Source organism: Prorops nasuta, unplaced genomic scaffold (assembly GCF_024137725.1).
Source record: "Prorops nasuta isolate Cenicafe-Biocafe unplaced genomic scaffold, Cenicafe_Pnas_1.2 PNAS00030, whole genome shotgun sequence".
In the NCBI taxonomy this organism is placed as follows: domain Eukaryota; kingdom Metazoa; phylum Arthropoda; class Insecta; order Hymenoptera; family Bethylidae; genus Prorops; species Prorops nasuta.
The window spans coordinates 1170588-1192533 of record NW_027116827.1 but is presented as its reverse complement, the minus strand read 5'-3'; the positions used below and the strand labels follow the sequence as shown (position 1 = coordinate 1192533).

The window sequence follows — 21946 nt, the reverse complement described above, 5'->3', positions numbered from 1 at the left end:
TCTCTAACCTTGTTAAATAAACATTATATCACGCGTTGATTAAAGATATTTTTACGTATAGTAAAAATTAGTGAGAGGAATTCTGTAGTTGAGCTACAAGTGAAAGTAGCCACGCACGACTTTGTAATTGTGTGTCATATTACAAGTTTACGGGACGTGTTTAACATTAACTTTCAAAATAACCTGATCCGTGTACACATCCATTTTGAATTTAATTGCGTTTCTTCGGTGTGGCTTGTCAAAATAACGATAATTCCTTTGCAGGTGTGATATGGCCGGTGGAAGGAATGCCGACGATTCTGCGTTACATTTCGCAAGGTCTACCACTGACAATGGCCACAACTTCATTGCGCTCAATGTTGACTCGTGGCTGGTCAATTTCGGAGCCGGACGTTTACAATGGTTTTATCTCCACTATCATTTGGATCGTTGCGTTCTTGACGATAAGCATGTTGGTGCTGAAGTTCAAACGCGGTTAAAGAACAACGAACGATTGGATTATTTTCAATTTGCGTTGTGCCCTGCAGCTGCTATCGCGTGTACAGTGTAATGAAAATTGAGGAATTTGAGAAATTATAGAGCAGAGAGGGGAGTAGTGCCGCGCGAGTTGATTGCACGACACGTTGCTCGATGCCTCGAGAGAGATAATTAATCAAGTGGAACATACATTTTTCTGCGGGATATCACGAATAAAGTATGTAAAATAGCCAGTAGATACCTCTAAGGATAACGTTGCAACATGCAGAATACTGCAGTTCCACGGATCTAATTAAATTGTTGACTAACCACCATTAATTATGAACGCTCGTTGAACATTTATTGAGAATTGGTCACGACCCGAGATACATGTACCATGTTAAGAGGAAGGATGACCAAACGAGAAGGGCTACCGTTTTGCCTAGAAAGCTAATATATGTAGTATGTACATGTAGAATAATTATTGAAGCAGCCGTGACATTTAGATCAAGCGTTTTCGGCAATTACCATTTATACGTGGCAAGGAGCTTAGGTTTTGCGTCTTGACGTTGCCTGCAAAATGGTGCTAGGACTTCCGTTACGCGGTGGGGACTTCTGACACGAATTCGACCCTCTTCGAACGCGTCTGCCCGCACACTCGTCTACGTATCTGAAAATGTGTGAGTATGTGTGATGAATAGATGCGTGTGTACATGCGCGATTGTATACGTGAGACTGTGATTAAGTGCGCATAGGTATGCTTCATTGTATAAAAAATCAATCTTTTTACCGAACTTGTAAAATATCGCCGTGGAAACTCCAAATTCCCATGGGACGCAATTTACCACGAGACATTGTACTAGATAGGATTTTATTCAAAAGAACCGATGTTTTTTTTTTTTTAAAGAAACGAAACTTTTCTATAGAAAAAGTAAGTGCGCTATTGTTGATAGGTTTTTATTATCCTTTTATTATTGAAAAAACGGATGAGAATTTTAGGAAAATATATACGTACCTCTCTTGCACCTACTATTGCTCCTGATGATTCTTCATCTTACTTCTTACGATTACTCGTTCTAGGAGAAAACAAATTGTTCTTGCAAGAGGTAAAAAGTTTTCTGTAGTTTATTAAAAATATATGTAGCTCCTTTATTTAAATTAAATTTTTTGCTTTTACTGTATCACTTACTACATTAATCTATATTTTTAAAAACGAAAGCGATTTTTAAATTGTCGTTTAAAAAGTACGATTATACGTGTCTTTTTATTTTTTCTTTTATAATTATTTTAACTAAAGTGGGTTATTCCTAGGTTTTATGGTATTTATGTTAGCTAAGGTTTAGTCAGGATGAATACAGCTATCGTACAACAAACGAACTTTTTTTGACTCGCGTTGGATGTTTGCTAATTTTTCTGTGTATTCGATCCTACCTTTCGATGTGGTATACTCTAGCTCAGCGCATCATGCCCTGGTAAACTCGTCCCGGGACAGGATGAAATTGTAATTAGTAATGTTTTAAGTTACATCTGTTAGGTAATATAGTTTATTAGACTTAGGACAATTCAACTTGCCCATGACTTAAGCGTGTTATATTTTATTGAACTTGTAATAACGAAAGTATTGGAAGCACCTACACTTATATGTATTTCCGGGTATATCGATTTTATCAAAAATTACTTCTTTCGTACTTTTGTTTTTATCAAATTTATACAAAATTTATAAAAATAAAGCTAGAAACGGCTAGCTAAACCGTTCCTTAAAAAATAAAGAAAGAAGAAAACAAAATCTGTAGAATTACATCCAATTAATTACATCAAAAATTTCAACCAAAATTATTGACGCCTTATTTACTATATGTTCCGCATAAAGAACCAGTAAATGGATCTTTTTCTTCAAACGAATGTGTGCACAATAAATATTTAATTATATTTCAAGACTCAGGGCAAAACTTTAGTAGTGGAAGAAGATAGTAAACTTGTACCATTAAAAAATATATACATTTTTATTTTTTGTCTTTTTTATAAAGCAGTGTATAGTATTTTATCTAATAAATAGGAAAACATTGTATATAAGAAACAATTTACAGCATTAGGTCTTCGTATTAAAATGAACATAAATGAGCACCGTGACAAATAAAAAATATATTAAATACTTTTACTTTTGTTTCCTATTAAAACTAAAAGTTATTACTATAGCAACAATCATCGAGCAGCAGCCTTGTATTTTTCATCATCCATGAGCCATGTGCGATTCTCCTCTACTATTTGTTTCCAATAGGCTAAAAGAAATGATAGAAATCAACGAATTATAATAAATACTTTTTGACTTATAGATTTCCATCACTCACTGCACATACTTTTTAAATCTTGGAGAGTATCCTCGGTGCCTCCATACTCTATTGGTATTATTTCAGGTGGGAGTTTGCTCAAAACAGTTTTTACATCACTAAAGTGTATATGCACTCTTTGTTTCAATTTAGGCGTCATAAATTTCTTAAAAATTTTCAAAACAACGTTTACGTATAATGGAGCATTGACAAAATCCATCGATCGAACCCTAACTGGGTAACAGCCTTGCCAAGCGTGAACAACTTTCTTTATAACAGCTGGTGGTAGTTGTAGAGCATGGCCAATTGACGCCCCGCTCATATCTAAAATCGCTATTATTCCATGTAAGCTGACAGATTCATTTTGACGAACTGCTAACTCCAGTATCATCAAACAAGCCTGTGAGAAAGACTCAATTAATTATTCCTATTAAAAATAGCTTAGGAATGATAAACAAGAAATTACCTTAAATAGGTCATGAAATTCATGTCGCGATGGGTCGTGAGCTGTACACCTTATTATTATGACCATTCTTCCTTCATTGTCCGGCTTTTTTAATGGTAAAAAAACTCTACAATTAATTAGTCTATTTTTACAAGCCAATATATTTTTATGAGGAAATGAAACATTGATTTTTAATTCTTCTTATATGACCGATGTGATAACGTTAAAAAATCTTTTTTTATGAGTAATAAAAACATGCGTTTCTCACTACAAGAAAAACATTAACATTGAAGAGGCAAAAATAAAATTATAATATAAAATGAATTTCTTAAAATTTTCACTCATACACAAGTGTTTAGTAATGTATGCGTGTTCTGCGTATGATTTTCTCCGAGAATTCTTTGCAACTAAACATTAACTGGTAACAGTTGAGTAACAGGTATTACAAACAATTAATTCTTAATATAACCATGTGTACTATACATAGTATACTAAGATGATTATGTTTAATAGAGCAATAAACATAATTAGCTTCAATTGAATCCAATTGAATAATTCATGAAAATTTCTTAACAATTAAGACGATTAAATAAAAAGCAAAATGTCTCATTACCCCATATTAAAAAACTCTTGCATTTCCAATAACAAAGGATCTCTATTAAGAAACCATTCTGGTGAATTGGTCCTTTGCTCATGATAATTTCGTAGTCTCCTTTTAGTCCTTTCAATGTCAAACTTACATGTTCTCAAAAAACGAAGAATAAAAAAATCATCTGTGTAAAAATAAATCTTGAATATTATCGACCGATCAATAATAATAGACCAAATCTTTTAATAGTCATTAAAAAGAGTTTTCTCTATTGTTAACTAAATAAACATGTTAATTTAAAACGACTCACGGCTCAAGTTCAAACCGATTAATCGTATAATTAGAGTCATTGCAAAACGGTCTCTAAACTAATTATAAGATGTTCATAAAGTAGAGAATAAAAGTGACAATTTAAAAAATTGTATGTTTTGCGATGATTAATTGAACTATAAACTAAAATTATTATAAGATATAAAAATTATATGTATATATTGATAAAGTTTTATATAGTAAGGTAAGCACTATAAACATATTATACATCAATCGTTATAATTATCGCGTGATAAAACCGTAATTAGGCAAGCAATAGCGCGCGCCAAACGGAAACAGTCTGCAGTATGATCAAACCACTGATAAACCGTTTAAATTATTATAACAGTTTAGAAACAAACAATACATACCAGTGCGACTTATAAGATCATCGTTCTTATTAAGCCATTCCTTTATTTCAGCGATATTTTTCGCACGAGTTTCATCTTGCTCATTCAAATTAATTGCCGCATATTCCCTTTCCTCTCCCGTCAATTGACAGACGTAAGCTACGTCTTCCGTCATTGTGCAGTGAAAGACACAAAGGATTTTTACCGATAAGGTATCAGTAAGTGTGTGAAGTGCTACACTGCTTAAGGTACATTTATGCGAAGTAGATTTATTTATTTTTCTATATTTTCAATAAAACAAATATACATCATATAAGCAAACACACAATAAATCTCAAAGAATGAAACTATACCGACTGCTACTCTAACATGACTGCTCTACTGTGGACGGACGGACTACTGACATATAAATTAAATAGTCAATAGAGTGCAAACTGCAACTCTTCGGTTCTCCCAGTTTAGAAATGGACATTGCATGCCATCTAGCGGACACGTTCCAATAAACTTTCTTTTCAATATTATATATAATCTTATATCTCTAAAACATCATATTTTTGTGAATAAATTACAAATGAAATCAATGCATCTATTTAGAAATAAAATTAAATGTTTTTTTTTTATTTTATATATATTAGAATACATATTAAATGTATACATTACATAAAATAAACTATATTATTATATTGCATTACACACTTTTATCGGATTTGTACCCGTTAATAGCCTTGCTAACTCAACCTTCCCTTTCCACAGAGCATTAGTTAACAGGAAGCCTTGTATATAATACTGATTAGAATAATAATAACCTAATATGTCAATACTTACTACAAAATGTTAAATGAGTCTTGGAATTATAGGTGTACAAGTTTTTAGCAGAAAAATTGCACTTAAAACGAAAAACTGATATTTAAGGATTTTATTTAAAAGTATATAATTATTTTAGATCAATTTTCTTTTGTATTATTTTTATCTAAGCAGTTATCTATTTAAGATTTTAGTTCAAATTTATGATTTTGTAAATTTTGTAATTCGTGATACACCGACTGCAATGTTTCTGCTTCGCATAGATTGTTAAAATTTCTAGTTTACTCTCAATAGAAGCCTATACATTTTATTTATTTAGGCTTATGTAAAATATAAATAACTATTAATTTGACATATTCACTTCTAATTGTGATTAAAACCTTTCTACAGTAAGAATAAACTTTTACTCGTTTTCAATATTCAGATATTTGAATTATATATCAACTTACTTTTTATATTTAATATTTTTATAACAAAATAATTTAACCAAGTTCCTGACTCGAAAGACTTTCTGAATCCTCTAACGTAAATCTGAAAAGAGTGTCAGTCATTTTGTTGTAAATTAAAATAAATGAAACTGAAGATTACCTTTTATAAAGATCTTTCATTATCTTCAGCAATACTTGAATTTGTGCTACACTACATAGTGTTAAATCAGAAATGTTATCGTTTAGAAATTTTAATAAATCTTCGGTGATTTCGTGTTTCCTTGATTCAGATATATTGTTCGATGATTCTTGGTCAGATAACATATAAAAGAGATCGAGCTCTTTTTTTAATTCATGCACCTCATTCTGAAGTTTATGAATCATTTGTGAATCCTGAGGTAGTATGTTATATATCGTTTGGTTAGCTTGTATTTTTGCTACTTCGGTACCAAAATGTAACGTAGACTTTACAAAAGTATAGTCCTCTTCAGTTACACGAATGTGAGCAATGAGACTACGTAAAAAAATGGATTATTGTTTGACAAACATTTTTGCTTCTTGTAATATTAATTCATAGAACAATTTCAAAAGACATTCAATTTCTTACTTGATTAAAGAAGTTACTTGAAGCTCATTTCCAATAATTTTTAATAATTTATTAGACGACATAGCAATTTTAATCGCACTTTTCATTTTACTCAGGCATGCAAAGTATTGTCTAAGTTGAGTCATTGTTAAATTTGCTTGTCCTGTATCAGAGATTTGTTTAAAACAGTTGCTTCCTGGTATACCAGTACCTGCCATTTCAACGATATGTAGCTGTATAAAGGAATTATTTTGGTGTATATAGGTATTGTGATTATTCTTAAAATATTCATTAACTCGTTTGTCCGTATTCATAGTTACTTTCGCAATGGTTGCATCTCCATAAGGTGGTACTAAGCTTTTATTAGTAAGGTGAAAAGTAATAACGGCAGACCCTAAATGTGCAATGGGATACGACGAACCTTCCACAAAAGACCGGCGCACTTCCCCAAGAAAAAGTTTCTTAATTGCATCATTTTCGTTCGAAAGCTGAAACTTGTTCACGTCCTACAAGTCGTTATTTATATGAAAATTTATAAAGAGTTGCCAAATTGGTATATATTCTAAAAATACCTTGTATGGATCGTTCTCGTTGATTTTAGTAATATTGTTTAACTCACTAGTAAACAAATCAATTACTCTTTTACCATGAACTTCAATGAAAGTTAATGAACAGTTTATTGCATTAGTTTTACATTTATCGAGTTTTTCGGCAAATAAATCCGCTATGAGACGCACAACTAATCCCCTATTCTAACAAAAATATAAAAGTTCTAAAGTCTTATAGCCTGTTAAAATTATTCGATTACTTGTTAATTAAATAAGTATCATACTGGCCAATTTTGTCCGAAACCACCGACTGTGTAACTTTTCCCTGTACCAATTTGACCGTAACAAATTACGACGCAATTCACTCCCGATAGAGCTCTTGAAGTAAAATAGATATTAGTATAATTAGAGGGGGAAATTAATTAGTGTAGTGTTAGTAATATTTACTTTTGCAGAAGATCTTTTGTCGTGTGACAATATACCGATTCTTGCGGTGTTTCGTGAAAAATTCCATCTGTTTGAAAACTCCAGTAAGATGGTACTTTATCCGATTTGCAATCATTTTTTACCTTATCTCGCAAACTTTTGATATAAAGAGTCTATTGGTGATGGTAAAATTAAAAGCTATAAATTGAAGTAATTGATATCAATAACAGTATTTATTTAATTATTTCCTCTTACTTTAGTTTCATAATCAATTTTTGTATAAGACTCCAAAGGTTTTCCTAGTGGTAAAATTCTCACAAAGAATTTTATATTGCTTTTATTATCTTTAATTTTTTTATGATCTATCATCTTGCATTACGCAATTTTAAAGCATGAGTTAAATTGTGTAATTAGTTCAAAATCTTATTTTAAAATATCACTATGAAAGGTTATTCATATTTCCGGTTTGAATTTGTGCGCCATTTTGAGAAAAACAAACAAACAGTGTCACCAACATGCTGTTAAAAACTCTAGCGCCTGGTCGTTCAGTAAACAACATGATGTTTGGTGCCGTGTGAGGTCGCGGCAGGTATTAGTTGGTACATATTAGTAACTGGGGCCGAGGAGAATCGAGCAGCCGACGCAGTAATCGTATGCCTATTGGTTGATTTGCTTGCCTATCTCCCTCTTTCATAGTTCTCATCTCTCTCTGCTTTGCCGCTTTGGTGTTATGATCCAAAATGTTAAAGTCGGCACGCTGGGAATAGGTTATATGTTTAATACTTATTCGCGTTTATGTGCAAAAGATTTTAATTAACTTTAAAATAAAGCAAGATTTCAAAAATGGCAAAAGGTAAAAAGAATAATGTTTCTGAAAGTGCTCAACAGAAGCGTCATGAACAGACGAAAAAGAAACTTAACGTATTTGAGATACATATAAATAAAAATAAGTTCAATGTTTTGGGTAGAAAGAGTAACAATGATAGAGGTTTACCCGGTATTTCCAGAGCTAAAGCAATTAATAAGCGTAAAGGGACGTTACTTAATGAGTATAAATTAAAAGATAAAGACAATGTTTTCTTAGACCGCAGAATAGGTGAAAAAAATTATGGAATGTCACAAGAAGAAAAAGTTATGGCAAGGTTCACAGCTGAACGTATGAAAGCAGCTAAAAAGAAGAATATTTATAATTTAAATGATGACGAAGTTCTGACACATAGAGGTCAGACACTGGAAGAAATAGAAAAATTTGATGATCCTAAAAGTGATGATGAGTTTAGTGATGAAGAGAATAGAGGCGGTAGGCTTGAAAAATCTTTTGTCAGCGAAGCACATTTTGGTGGAGGTCTATTATCTAAATCAGATGCATCAATGTCTAGAAAAGATCTTATCGATCAATTAATAGCAGAATCAAAAAAACGTAAGGCTGAAAAACAAAAGATTCGTGAACAAACAATAGATTTGACAGAAAAGTTAGATAATGAGTGGAAGGACCTATTACCAATTATAACAGCATCTAGAAAAACTGAAGAGCCCACCGATAAACCAAAAGTTGATGATTATGATATGGCTGTAAGAGAATTAAAATTTGAGGCACGAGGTATGCCTACTGATAAGCTTAAATCAGAGGAGGATATTATTAAAGAAGAAAAAGAGAAATTAGAAGCATTAGAAGCAGATAGATTAGCAAGAATGAAAGGCAACATTTTTGAGTCAAATAATGAAATTCGACATAAATCGGCAGATGATCTTGACGATGATTTTGCAGTTGAAACCATCGAGGATGACATAATAGAAGAGAGAGATAAATGTGAATTTAGTAAAGAAGACAGTGATACTGATGAAGCAGATTCTGAAAATGATGAGAAAGAAGAGGAAGATGACGAAGAAGAAGATGGAAAAGAAGCATTAGTAGATGAAGGTGAAGGTAAAAGTGATGGAAAGACAGGTACAAATAATGAACTATCCGTTTCAAATATAGAAACCAACATTTCAGAATTGTATAAAGATAATTCCCTTAAGGACAAATCTGAAAGCGAGGAAGAAGTAGAAGATGAATCTGATAAAGACAGTTTATTAGATCTGAAACTTTCTGAATCATCTAGTGAAGATGAAGAGGAAGTAAAAGCACCAAAAGTAAAAGCTTCACTTAATTGTCAAAATAGTGTAGAAGGACGTGAACAAATTATTGAGTCTGAAGAAACTGTTAATAAAGTAAGAGAAGAAAATATACGAGATGATTTGTTAAAAAGGAAAGAAATTATGGAACAAGCTAGAAAAGAGCTACCTTATACATACAACGTTCCAGAGAGTTATGAGGATCTACAGAATTTATTAGAGAAACATAACTCTGAGTACCAATCTGTCATTGTACAACGTATAATAAAGTGTAACCACTGGTCATTAGACCAAAAAAATAAAGAAAAATTAGCTAATTTACTTGTCTATTTACTTCAGCACATAAATAATTCTGCTTTGGTTGACAATGAAGAAGATGTAGTTAAATGTTTTCAAATATTTGACAGGTAGCTATTATTAGCAAATATAATATTAATATTACTGCTTCTTGTCATGTAGAGTGAACTGCTTGAAACAACCTAGAGCAGAGATGTAAGAATGCATGTGTCTTTGTTACTATAAAAGATATCAATTTTTGCTACAGAAGTTTTTAGAAAGTCTTATTTACTTGCGTTTATAAAGTTCTTACATAAAAATTGATACTTAGAAGAAGATAAATGAATTTTTACATTCTAGCTCTTGGGCATGTTAAGTGCTTTACCTTATATATAAATTTATGAATATATTTTTAGACTCTGCCCCTATTTATATGACCTTGTTCAGGGAAATCCTCAAAATGCCAAGATTTGTATTCAAGAGGTACTTAAAGAGAAACATGAAGAATTTGAAAAGAACAAAAAAAAATATCCAAATCTGGATACGGTAAGCTACAGATTTTATTCATAAGTATATTAATAGAAATATGTGCAAGTAATAGTCAAATTGCAATAAAAACTTTAATATTCAATAAATTTTCTTTCAGTTAATCTTTTTTAAATTAGTATCTCTGCTATTTCCTACATCGGATTTTAGGCATCCAATTGTTTCTCCTTGCTTGGTTTTCATGTCTCAAATATTATTAAGATGTCGTGTAAGGAATAGAAGAGACCTTTCTAAAGGTCTTTACTTATGTACAATTATCTTAGAAGTAAGTACTTATTTTATAATATAAGATGTGTGTGTGTGCTGTAATAATGTCAATCTTCATAAACACATTTTTTTTTATTTCAGTATACAACTTTGAGTAAACGATTTGCCCCATCTGTAATAAACTTTTTACGCGGTATTCTGTACACAGCTACACCAAAGCATTTGCTACAAGCTGTAAAAGTAATTCCACCTTTTAAAACTTTAGGTGATTATAGTAATTTACTAATACTCGATGATGACAGAACTAATGTAGAAATTGAATTGAATGCTCCACACATGAGAGCTTATGATCTAATTGAACCAGATATCAATGATGATTTCAAAATCAGGGCAATATTAACCACTGTTAATCTATTGAATGAATTTAAAACTAATTTAGAAGAATTAGAGGCGGCATATTCGATATTTGAACCTATTATTAAATTATTAAAATTAAATAAATTTGATAATTATCCAAAACATATGAGAAGGCATATAAAGAAATTGTATAAAGCACTGAAATCACTCAAACAAAAGAAATTAGAATATATTGTGCTCGAAAAGAAGAGACCAAAACCACTAAAACTATACGAGCCACGGATCGAGAAAGTGTACGTATTATTTTTCTTAAATATTTTTTAGTATTTAAGTTGATTCTATAATAAGATATTCTGTTTTAGTTACGATGGCAAGAGGCATAAGCCAATGTCCAAAGAAAAGGCGGAAAGAGAGAAACTTCTCCATAAATATAAGAAAGAAATGAAAGGTGCCATTCGTGAGATTAGGCGAGATAGAAGTTTCTTGGCGAAAGTACAAATTAATCAACAAATAAAGCAAGACGAAGAACGCAAACGAAAGGTCAAGGAAATATTTGGAGAAGCTGCGCTTCAGCAAAGCGAATTGAAGAAAATGAAAAGAAAAAAGTGAAAGAGCTTCATTAGAAGTTTACAATTGTTGTATATTTGTACATTTATAATTGTTCAAAGCATCGTACAACTGTACGGTATTAAAGATTTTTCCAAGACTAATAAAAAATTTATAAGTACACAGCTGGTAGTAAGCGTATAATGCGGTCTTATTTAATTTGTTAATCAGATCGAAACACTATACTATGAATGCTGTAGCTTTGCATAAGAGCTTGATTATTTATCATTTTCTAACGAATCTTCAAAATTATTGTATGCTTTTGAATTGTTAAACTGAATTGATTGGATTCGTTGACCATCAAATTGATTATCTTCAGTATATGGATAGTATAATGGCATATTACTAAATTTATGACTCTGGTTCTTATACTGATTGTTCAACAAATATTTATCACTACTATATGAAAATTTTTGCTCCTTCATGTATTCAGGAAGTACCAAACCTGTTACTTTAAAATCAATTTGTTCACATGATTTTGATAGTTGGGGGGAACTTCCTAAGTTTAGAGGGTCGAATTGTAATTTCAGAGATAAAGGTTTGTAATGGTGTTTAAAAGAAACAGTGTTGATCCATTTGTTGAAATATCGTCTTTTAATATCGTAATGCTCCTTAGATTTTGCTGTTAATGTTGTTATCTGCTCTTCGTGGCGCTGATCGATCTTTTTTAATGCGACACGTATAATTTCCTGCAATCCCTCCTTCAAAATCATTTTGTTATGCATTTCTCGGGCTAATTCAAGTTCCGCTTTTTTATTTCTTTGTTTTTCAATATACAACATCCATAAATCCAAGTATCTTTTCAGTATATTTCTTTGTTCCATTAAAAATATGAGCTCTGCTGCCTTACGAGAAGCTATAATCTTGTAGCACATTTTGTGCCAGCTCATTATATATTTCTTCGCTAAAAAATTATAAGCAATTGTATTTAACTGTTCTTTTCGGACAGCTATAGTTTTATGTAATCTAATAAATTCTATCCATTTAAAATAATATTTTCGGATTATATTATTCTCCCACATCTTTACTGCATGAAAGACTTTTACTTTTTCTTGTAGTACATAATTTAAAGATGTCCTCCACTTTTCAATATACACTTTTTGAATTGTAAAAATAGTTTCCTTAGTCCTAGTCATTAATTCAGAAACTTTTACTTTCTTTTCTTTTCTATAAATACTATAGTTCAATAATTTACGCAGGGATTTAATTGTTAGCCGCTTATCATAAAAATGATCAGCTAAGTTCATTTTTCTTCGTTTACATTTTCTTTGTAATAAATATAATTTCCAATTTTTAAAAAATGTATGTTTAGTACGTTGCGCAATGAAAACCATTAATTTTTCTATTTTCAAACAATTGTTAACTGTATCAATATAATATTGCTTCCATTTACTAAATATTTTCAGTTTTATTTTAGTAACATAAAAACAGTGCGATTTTTCAAACATTTCTCTCTTTACACAAGTATGTATCACATTCTGGAAGAAAATGAGGTTTTCATAAAAATTTCTTAGCTTGAAACTAAAAATAGCTTACTTTCTGAAATTTTTTTATACAATGTTTTAATAATTTAAATCGAAAATGTAGATAAGCTTTCTCCAATAGATAAGCTTTTGTTAATCGCATTTCTACATATTTTTTCCAATTTGCAAAGCATTTTTTTAACATTCTTATTCCATTAAATTCAATAGCATCATTAAATTGTGCATGCATTTGAATAAAATTAGTGGATTGGGACCATTGTTTAAAAGAACGTTGGAGCAATATTCTTCTTTCAAACCTAATAGCCTAAAAATACATTTCTTTATATTGATATGGGCTACATGTAACCTTTGAGGAAGATGTTACCTTATGGATTTGTCGTCTACTGGTATGATGCTTCTTTTTTATAATGTAATTTTTCCAAAGTATCATTAGCCTCCGAAGATATAATAGTCTAAATAAAAACTCTACTCTTTGTTTTACGTTTCTTCTATTTTGCTTGAGTTTAACATATTTATACCAAGTGTGAAAATATTTCTTTTGTACGTTAGATCTCTTAAAGCTACTTTTTATTATTAATGCTTCAAAAATCTTACGCATCAGTTTACTTTTATAGTGGAAATCTGCTTTACTTATTTTTATTTTACTATCTTTTTTATGTGCTACATATTTTTTCCAATTCAAGAAAATTATAAGTATTAAATTTCCTCGATTCATGTTAAAACTATGTATTTATAAATAATCTACTTAAAATATCTATATTTTAGTAATAATAAAATGAGTACCCTGAAGTATGGCACATTTATTTGATCAGAATTGCAGCGTATGTAACTGGAATCGATAGTTAAATAATTGCTCCTAATTATTATAAGTATTCGTTTCGTGCTTATCAATATAGTAATATATATTATGAGAATATGTAGTATCACATATGTATGCATATACTATCAGCGTTATCCGTCGGAGTAACTATTGTCATTTTTTCCTATATACATATATGTATAAAATTACATATTCTCATGCCGTCATATTTGTATTGGTGTGTAGGGAGGAAATATGTGTGGCTTTGTGTATTAATTGAAGGAGCTTTAATATCTCGAGGAATAAAAAAAAGATATGAAGATATAAAGATAAGAAGCCTGCAGCATCTTTCACGCTTAAATAAACATCGGTAAGGTAGCTTCAACTTTATGGCTCGTATAACCTTTATTGTGCTCTAGGAGCAATTTTTGCTCAGACTATGAATACGAAATACGCATAATGGGGAGGGATGCGAGATTTAACAACACCATGAAATAGAATACGACGTATACAATAATAAATCCGGCTACCTCATTGAAATATTAAAGAATTCGACAGATTATACATTTTATTACATTGAAATAGGAATATATTACAGAGATAATAATTTCTCGAAACTTACGATACAGAGAAAGGTGTTGGTTAAGTAAGTAGATATCGAAGAGAGTATTTTCGAAATTGAGACGAGTGGGTAGAGGAAAGGGGAAAAGGATCGTGTGTAGCGTTGAGATTATTCTAATTATCAGCCGAAGACGAGGGTACCCTCGAGTGCCGTTCGGCTCGCTCCTTCGCCATCTCGCGCAGAGAAGCTCTTCCGGTGGGTGTGCGAGGCTTACGTACGCATAATCTTATGTAAATCCTGCTCTACCCTTATGCTCGCACGCCCTTACATCTAGGAAAGGCAGTAGCGTTCGAGGGCGGTGATAGCGCTGGGCTTCTCTCGGGTTACGCAGGGGAAAGGGACGCGTAGTGTCGGACGACGGTTCGCCAGTTCTCGGGGTTGAGCTTATATGAATGTTAAAATAAGTTTGAAATTGTCGCGGCAAGTTCGGCCCCATGAGAGGCACCCGCCGAGTAATTCTACAACGCCAGCACCGCATTTGGCCCTTGCTTCGCCGAGTTTGCGGCTAGGCGCGAAAATTCGCTGAAGCTGCAACTTCTTTTCGACCCGCATCGACTCGCTTACTTCCTTCCTCATCGCTTGCTTACTCGCGTTACACAGCGCGACGCTCTGCATATTTCCAAACTTCCATTCTCACCTTATTTATACCCAGGACGTTGTGCGTTCTTTCACGCGGTCGCTGCGACTCGATCGCTGGTATCGCTGTTACTGTTCGCGCGCTACATGGCTATATATATATATATATATATATATATAAATATGCGATATAACCGTTAGAACCGAGTTCCGAAGTGCTGGTGACGATTGCTGCGGAGACGTCGACGAGGGTGAACGGCGGCGCGGCGCGCTAAAGAAGGAACGCGAGCGATGTTGAGAAGGAGGAAAAGTCGTTGCTTGGTTGACAGTTGTCAGGGAACACGTGCGTCGCGGAGGGGGTGGTTGGGTCTGCTTGACGAAAGTTTAAGTCACGAATTCGAGTCGCGACGTAAACTGTCACGGTGGCTGGGATTCCGGTGAATTTGCAGGACTTGATGGCTTTACGCGATGCGATGTGAGTAACTGAGCAGCTAATTGAATGAGCTGCCTCCCAGGAACGCCAATCCGGTGCGTGTCACACGTCAGAATACGCCGTGAAGCGTTTTGGGACTGGGACCACGAATCTCCTACAATTGTGTGTGTGTGTGTGTGGGTGTACGCGCGCGAGCGCTATTTATGATTGCGGAATGAGGCATCACCGAAATTATGTCATTTTATCACCAAAGCTGTATATATAGCTGCTTTTGTTGCTCTGTTTGGTATTATCATATATAGCAAGGGTATATATATATATGTGCATCGGGTGCGTTGTCCAGGCGAAAATCAGCAATCGATGATCCATCGAGGGTGGATCGCGTCCAGATAGTCATGGATACGTTATCGCAAGGGAATGCACGAAAGGAAAGGATCGTTTGTCACTTTCTCTGCTGAGCAGTGCGAGCCTTTCGGTGATTGGTTTCCGAGCCGTGTCGTATACAACGCCCCGGCAGCTGCGAGCAAACGGTGTTAGACGATATTCGTTATAATATATTCACGCACATTAATCACGCATTTTACACGACGTTAAATTGCCAATTTGATATTATTATATATAAAAGCTGAAAGAAAAGTTATATTTCAGTAATTGTGTATATAGATTCGCGTCTCTCGGTGAAGTAACGTTGTGAATTTAGGGTTACTTCCTTTGGTGTGTTGGAATCGGAGTGATCGCAGCATTGCGGATCAGCGAGGATTTAGTCTGCTTGAGCATTCTTGGCGCGAAGGCAATCGTGGGAAGGTTGGGGGTGGGGGTCGAAGAAACCGAGTGAGAATCAGACAAGAGAACAATTACGCGCCGTCAGACCCGTGACCGGGAGGATGATACGGGGTGAATCAAAACTAGGCTTCCCGACTATTTCCGAGCCACGTCCATCTCGGTCTCAGCTCCGAACGTCCGGCATCTTACATCCTAGTCCACGTTCCACCTCCCACTGGACCTTGATCGAACCTTGATCGGCAAGCCAACTCTCACGAATCGACGAATACCCGCAAGGACCAATTTAAACAGTGTTCTGCAACGCGACGGAGCATGTACTTACATACCCAAATCTCTATACAAGTATCCTGAAATTTTCCACTTTTTCTTAATGTTGAGCATTGATCTTTCTCAGTCGCTTATAAATTTTCCAAGTCACTCTATATGTAAATTAGGGTAGGAAGATTCAGAAACCACGAATTTACCTCAAATTATAACACGAAAATGAAATTGACCGTAGAGTAATAAGATTCGTCCAGGGGTCACCTGGTCGCATTGAAACCTAGTGGAGGAACCCTCTCTCCGGACTTAAACGAGTTATGTCGTCATAAATGTTTCCTGTCCGATCTCGGCTGGTCCTGTAGGAGGGTCGCTAGTGAAAGTCCGGTAACCGATATGAAAATAGCATCGTAGGTAGGAATTATTTAGAGGCAAGGTGTGCCACTCTACTAAATATTGAAGCATCGAAAGTATGAATTTTCTCTTCGCCTCATACAGTGATAAAAAACTGAACATTTAAATTGGGATTTTCAGCAGCAGGCTGCTTCGTCTTATTTAAACGATACGATGTAAAATATACAAAAATAAAATTTTTCCATTTTTGCTTCGTAGCTTTGCCTAATGCTCTCGTGATACCATGATTGATAATTTAAAGAAGGTCGAATTCGTTATCCTTTGGAACGCTAGTTGATAATATTATAAATCTTTAATTTCAACACAAAGAAAAGTGGAGAGGGCATAATATGAAATAGAATCCAGCAGAAAGCAATGAGACTGAAACTCATAGGTGGAATACGGTTGATTTTTTCTCGAGAAAAAAAGAAAGCAGATAAGAGAAGAGGTTTGTTCCCCGAGGGACAGCGGTCGAGTCCAGAAAAGCCAATGCCATCCGAATTTCTCTAGCTCTTTCCTCTTTTAGCGCTCCGATCACGACTATGTCTCTCTTATTGTCTAACCGTCAAACGCTTTTCAAAATTTCATCGTAAAAATCTAACTTTTTACTTGAATCGTACAACATGCTTCAGCGACAAAAACCTGATAGACTTTATTTAATCCACCTTATACGTATGTATTTCGTTATATTCCTTTATGGTAAACGCGCAAAAAATGGTTCAAATGAACATTTTCATCCCCACAATCCAGCAAGACTATAGGAAGAAACAATTGGATTTTAAAGTTTTAAATTGCTTTTTTGTTTCTTCTTCGAAATAAGTTTGTCCGTCGAATCCATTTTCACTTCTTCCCCCTTGCACCCACATATTCCACTTCCGTCGGCTTCACTCGAGTACCAAAAGGAGGGTGGATATAGATCTGCGTGACTATAAGTTTAACCTTTATTGGCAACTGGTCCTGCGGTTGATGAATAATTACCGGTGAAAAACAAATTGACTCTAGCTGTTTCTTAATCTCACACTTTTTAATTTCATTCTATAAATGGAGAAACGAATGAATGTGTCCATTTAATATATATAATTATAGTTGCTATCCCATGTATAGAAAAATTGACCGATGAAATGGATCTAATCATTCTCTACGTTGGATTTATCGAAGCGTAATAATGCGTAAATAAATTGGATCTGAGTTAAGAGAGTAATTTATAGCTTGATAATGACACATATATGTCACTTGGCACGACGTCCTGAATACGGTTTAAGTGGGTACGTATTCTCTATCGTCGTACGTGGCACAATTACGAACAACGTTTCACGCTTGACTCGCGGTAATTAATTTTACGAAACGAGTTTGCATGAGATTATCCTTCTTCCGAGGAGTGGCTTGATACGTGGGGTTGAGTCTGGTAACAAGCATCCACTCTTGTTTCAAATCTTCCTGTAGCATGCCGTACGTTCGTCTCGCTCCTCCTGCGTCAAGTCAAATTTTCATCTGAAAATTTCAAACTCGACGATTCATCGCTCTTGATTCACCTACGAGTTGATCTGCCTGTTAAAATCTCTGGAAAATATATCCCATACGAATAAATGAATAAGTATAAAGCATGTTCTCACGTCCACAGGTTTCCCTAATACGAAACGTCAAGGTTAAGATAAATAACTTGCACCTCCCTTTCTACTCTGAAAAATCAGTGCAAATTTTCGATAACCTTGTCGAAGGTTAGATTGCGTAATGAAGGCAACTTTGAAAACCGACAAAGGTCTTACTATAATATTGTCGAAATTATTAAAAGAGTTATGGAGGGAAATATAAGAAAAACTTGTCGGTTTATTCCACATTTATGCGGAAGATTAACGAAGGGAGGCGGAACGATTTGCACTTTATGCAACATGAGCGACTGGCAAGTCTGGAAGAATTCGGAGCGAGCTCCGTCGTAGGAGAGTTTTATTGTATTTTTTTCATTAACAAGTCCGTGGCGTCCCCAAGAGAGCAGGAAAGTTGGCGGCGAGTTTTAGCGAGACTTTTGTTAATGTTCGGAATTAACGGAGTAAGGAGACTTTAAGTCATAAGGCCTCTCGGGATCGCCGGGTTCGACGCGAACTTTCGCGATTCTTTATTTCTTTATCAACTCCGACCCCGTATTTCCTCCCCTTTTTCTTCACCCGCAGTCTCAGACTCAGCCTTGGTCTCGGTCTCGATCTCTCGGTCCACCCCCACAACCTCCCCCCCCCCTCCACTATCCTCGCACCAATCCACGAAACCCTTCCTTCTCGCTATTCTTACGCTCCATAATTACTTTGTTCGACACAATTCTTTTATTTTCCATCCCCTTATGCCACCGATGTCTCGCCGCTGCCTTTGCAGTCTCGCGAGAGAAAGGCCCTACAGGCTACTTTCCCCTTTATCCTAACCACTTGCTCTTTGTTCAGCAGAAAATCAGATTTTATCCAAATCCACCAATTTTATAGCTAAATTACCGTAAAAGCGCAAAAATTTGTTCCTCTGCTTCAACATCAAGTTTTTTCTTTTTCAAGCAGATGATAATATGTTTGACTGTTAATAAATGCAAATAACTTTATCATACAGTATATCGTAGCGCAAAAATGTTACAAAGCGTTTATTATATTTGTTTGAAAATTGTCATATAGCATATAAGCTGGCATCTGACTTAGGAACAATACGTCGCAGGTCCTGGTAGCCGGACGGAATACGTCACTCGTAATATAACATGATTGCATCGTGTACGTTTAGTTGTGCGATTAATATGCTGCTTGACGCATGCATTACGCATTTGCGAAATGAACACGCTTTCCTCATAGGTGAATATAGTATTCTGCTCCACATGCCTATATCTATATTTACTATGTATACGTTGAACAGGGGGTAGAATGATGGTGCTCGATCTCGTGTAACTAATCAAGCGGCTGTCGAGCGAAATCGCTCGTTCGCGCAATTCTCACTGCTATTTCACTCCATCGCGAACTGAACATTAATTTATGTACTCCATACCAAATTTTATATATACTTATATTTCTGCTTCAAGTACCCTTTCTACTTCGATAGATACATGGAAAATTTTAAACTTGTAATTTTTCTTTTATTTTGAATAATAAATGAAAAGAAAATACTAATTAATTAGTATAGCTAATATCAAACGTTACTGCTATACACGTGTCTAAATAATAATTTTTCTATGAATCTTTTTAATTAGTTATTTGTACGAAGAGGAAAGGTAAGAATTTTCGAATTTGATTTGAAAAAGTTTTATTGCTCACGGCAATACATATATCTGGCGCTTAAACGTATGTGTTTTCGATCACGGTTTGCTCGAACCATCGGAAAAAGGCATAAATTTAAAAGCCCGATAGGATTTTTTCGCGCGTTCGCGAACGACGTGATCTACGCGCTCGATTACGCTGTGCAGCCGTAATTTTTTCCTCAAATAATAAAATATTCGTCCGAAAATAAAGTGTAGCGTAAAATGCATTGTTGCGATAAAATATTGGAACGATTGGAATCCTAGGCGAAAAAACTATAATTATTTGGGATTTTTAACATAAATCGTGCGTAAAAATCTTGAAACGTATTTCGTTAATGAGGCGAAAATTGAGACTGCTTTATTAAGCCGAGCGAAGTTGCCCCGATTAAGTTACTACTCAACCCCTCGAGCGGCCACCAAAGTCACCCTTCGCTGCTAATTTTATTTATTACGCAATTTAAAAATCGATGCGACGATACGAACCGATAAACGAACCGCATATAATTCCTTCCATTCCAATGTGTTTTTGCTCTTCTGAAAATTGAATAAATTCGTCATTTAATACACGTATCATATTATTCAGTTAACTCTATACCAATTGCAGTTATATACAAGAGAGTAGAGAACCGAATTTATAATATATATATAAATGTTTATATTATCGCAATCCGTAAATTAAGTTCAATTAATACTGCATGCAATGTGCAAACTTGTCGAGATGAGAATGATCGTCAATGAAAAAGACCTGATTTCGCATAACAAGTCGCTAACTACGGGAGCATAACAAGAGAGCGCGCTAACCGAGTTAATCTAACCTGATTAACCGAAGACTAAGGGCTTACTTGACTCGAGGGGCGAATGCGGGAAGGGGCGGTAAATAGCTACGCTGTCAGCCTTCTCATTTTTAATTAATTAACGGTCAATTTGCACGCGAAACGTGCTGTCGGAATTTCAACGCAAGTTCGCTCGGCGTGCTTTGCGAAAAAAAATCTGGCGAATACAGGGGAGAGCGCAAATAACGAAGACGGATATCCTAATCAGCAATCAAGTGTGCCAATAATGTCAAACGATAACTCAGGGAGCTGTCAACTTCCAATTAATTTATTTTTTCGGATTAAACTTTTATCATCAAAATATAATAATGTCAAATTGTCTATACCTTTAATGTTAAATTGGAAAAAATTACTGCTAAATTTCGAAGGTATTTACTTACATATACATGTATACTATCCCCTAAATTTTAGGTATATACTCGGTAGGGAGCGATTATAGTTGGGTTTGGACGATTGGATTTTAAAAATATGATAGACCTATTAATAACGTATGTCGAGCACGTTGGATAAACTCTGTGAAAGTTATGAAGCGTTACTACGATGGGCAGCAAAGATGGCAGAGAAGATTGGATCCTCGATTTAGTGAGCAGTTAGCAGATAGTGCGAGCTTGGATTACGGAATTAGCCGAAACACTAACGTCATCCGCAGCACGTTCTGGGAGTACACGATCCCCTCAAGTGCTACCATCCTCGTACGTCCTGACAGGCCATGGACCAAGGCATACGATTTTACCGGCCACTTGCCTCCTAATTAGTCAATCTCAATTTCAAACACTACAATTTTCCCCTCAAGATTCCAACAATCACACTCTTGTTACGAGTCAAATCTTATTAATTTTAACAATTTTTAAGCATAGAAAAACAAGAAGTATTTTTAGTCAGATATTATAATTAGAAATTACAATTTTAGCCAATAACGTATACCAAAATATTCTTTCTTTCTTAAATTATTCGAGTTGAGCTTTCAAGTATCATTCGAGGCTTATTTCCTGTCTACAAAATATTGTACTGTGAAAGAGCTAATCTTTCAGAAATCAAAAGAACTATTCTGAATATATTTAAGAAGTCGAGTGACGGAAAGGGAAGGATTGTTAAATTTAAACCAAATAGGATTAGAATGGAAAAAGG

The 21946-nt window shown here is 34.4% G+C and overlaps 5 protein-coding genes across 9 annotated transcripts in view; 2 read left to right on the top strand and 3 right to left on the bottom strand.

Annotated features, from left to right (window-relative positions):
• Nucleotides 1-2609, top strand: part of snu (snustorr) — a 34844-nt gene extending 32235 nt beyond the window's left edge. For all 4 annotated transcript variants that reach the window (XM_066742707.1, XM_066742708.1, XM_066742710.1 and 1 more), the window contains one exon: nucleotides 265-2609. In XM_066742707.1, the coding sequence (XP_066598804.1) occupies nucleotides 265-479 (215 nt within the window). In that variant the 3' untranslated portion in view covers nucleotides 480-2609. The remainder of the gene's footprint in view (nucleotides 1-264) is intronic.
• Nucleotides 2441-5055, bottom strand: LOC136782926 (retinol-binding protein pinta-like). The gene is made up of 5 exons (XM_066742711.1): nucleotides 4498-5055; nucleotides 3842-4001; nucleotides 3250-3355; nucleotides 2814-3183; nucleotides 2441-2735 (listed from the first exon to the last, which is right to left on the bottom strand). The coding sequence occupies exons 1-5, from the start codon at nucleotides 4649-4651 to the stop codon at nucleotides 2659-2661; spliced, it is 867 nt and encodes a 288-aa protein (XP_066598808.1). The 5' UTR covers nucleotides 4652-5055; the 3' UTR covers nucleotides 2441-2658.
• Nucleotides 4841-7637, bottom strand: LOC136782923 (kinesin-like protein KIF9). The gene is made up of 10 exons (XM_066742700.1): nucleotides 7524-7637; nucleotides 7290-7441; nucleotides 7127-7220; nucleotides 6867-7046; nucleotides 6316-6800; nucleotides 5904-6222; nucleotides 5730-5811; nucleotides 5302-5376; nucleotides 5173-5249; nucleotides 4841-5014 (listed from the first exon to the last, which is right to left on the bottom strand). Exons 1-10 carry the CDS (start codon nucleotides 7635-7637, stop codon nucleotides 4841-4843), a joined length of 1752 nt encoding a protein of 583 aa, XP_066598797.1.
• Nucleotides 7638-7936: 299 nt separating this feature from the next.
• Nucleotides 7937-11398, top strand: l(3)07882 (Nucleolar protein 14 homolog l(3)07882). Of its 2 annotated transcripts, XM_066742350.1 has the most exons (6): nucleotides 7937-9195; nucleotides 9265-9793; nucleotides 10079-10208; nucleotides 10309-10473; nucleotides 10557-11065; nucleotides 11135-11398. In XM_066742350.1, exons 1-6 carry the CDS (start codon nucleotides 8112-8114, stop codon nucleotides 11379-11381), a joined length of 2664 nt encoding a protein of 887 aa, XP_066598447.1. In that variant the 5' UTR covers nucleotides 7937-8111; the 3' UTR covers nucleotides 11382-11398. The 2 variants fall into 2 exon arrangements, with proteins under 2 accessions (XP_066598447.1, XP_066598446.1); XM_066742349.1 differs by having other exon boundaries at nucleotides 7937-9793.
• Nucleotides 11399-11596: 198 nt separating this feature from the next.
• Nucleotides 11597-13577, bottom strand: LOC136782922 (protein SFI1 homolog). The gene is made up of 3 exons (XM_066742699.1): nucleotides 13227-13577; nucleotides 12915-13166; nucleotides 11597-12856 (listed from the first exon to the last, which is right to left on the bottom strand). The coding sequence occupies exons 1-3, from the start codon at nucleotides 13575-13577 to the stop codon at nucleotides 11597-11599; spliced, it is 1863 nt and encodes a 620-aa protein (XP_066598796.1).
• Between the last annotated feature and the right edge of the window lie 8369 nt (nucleotides 13578-21946).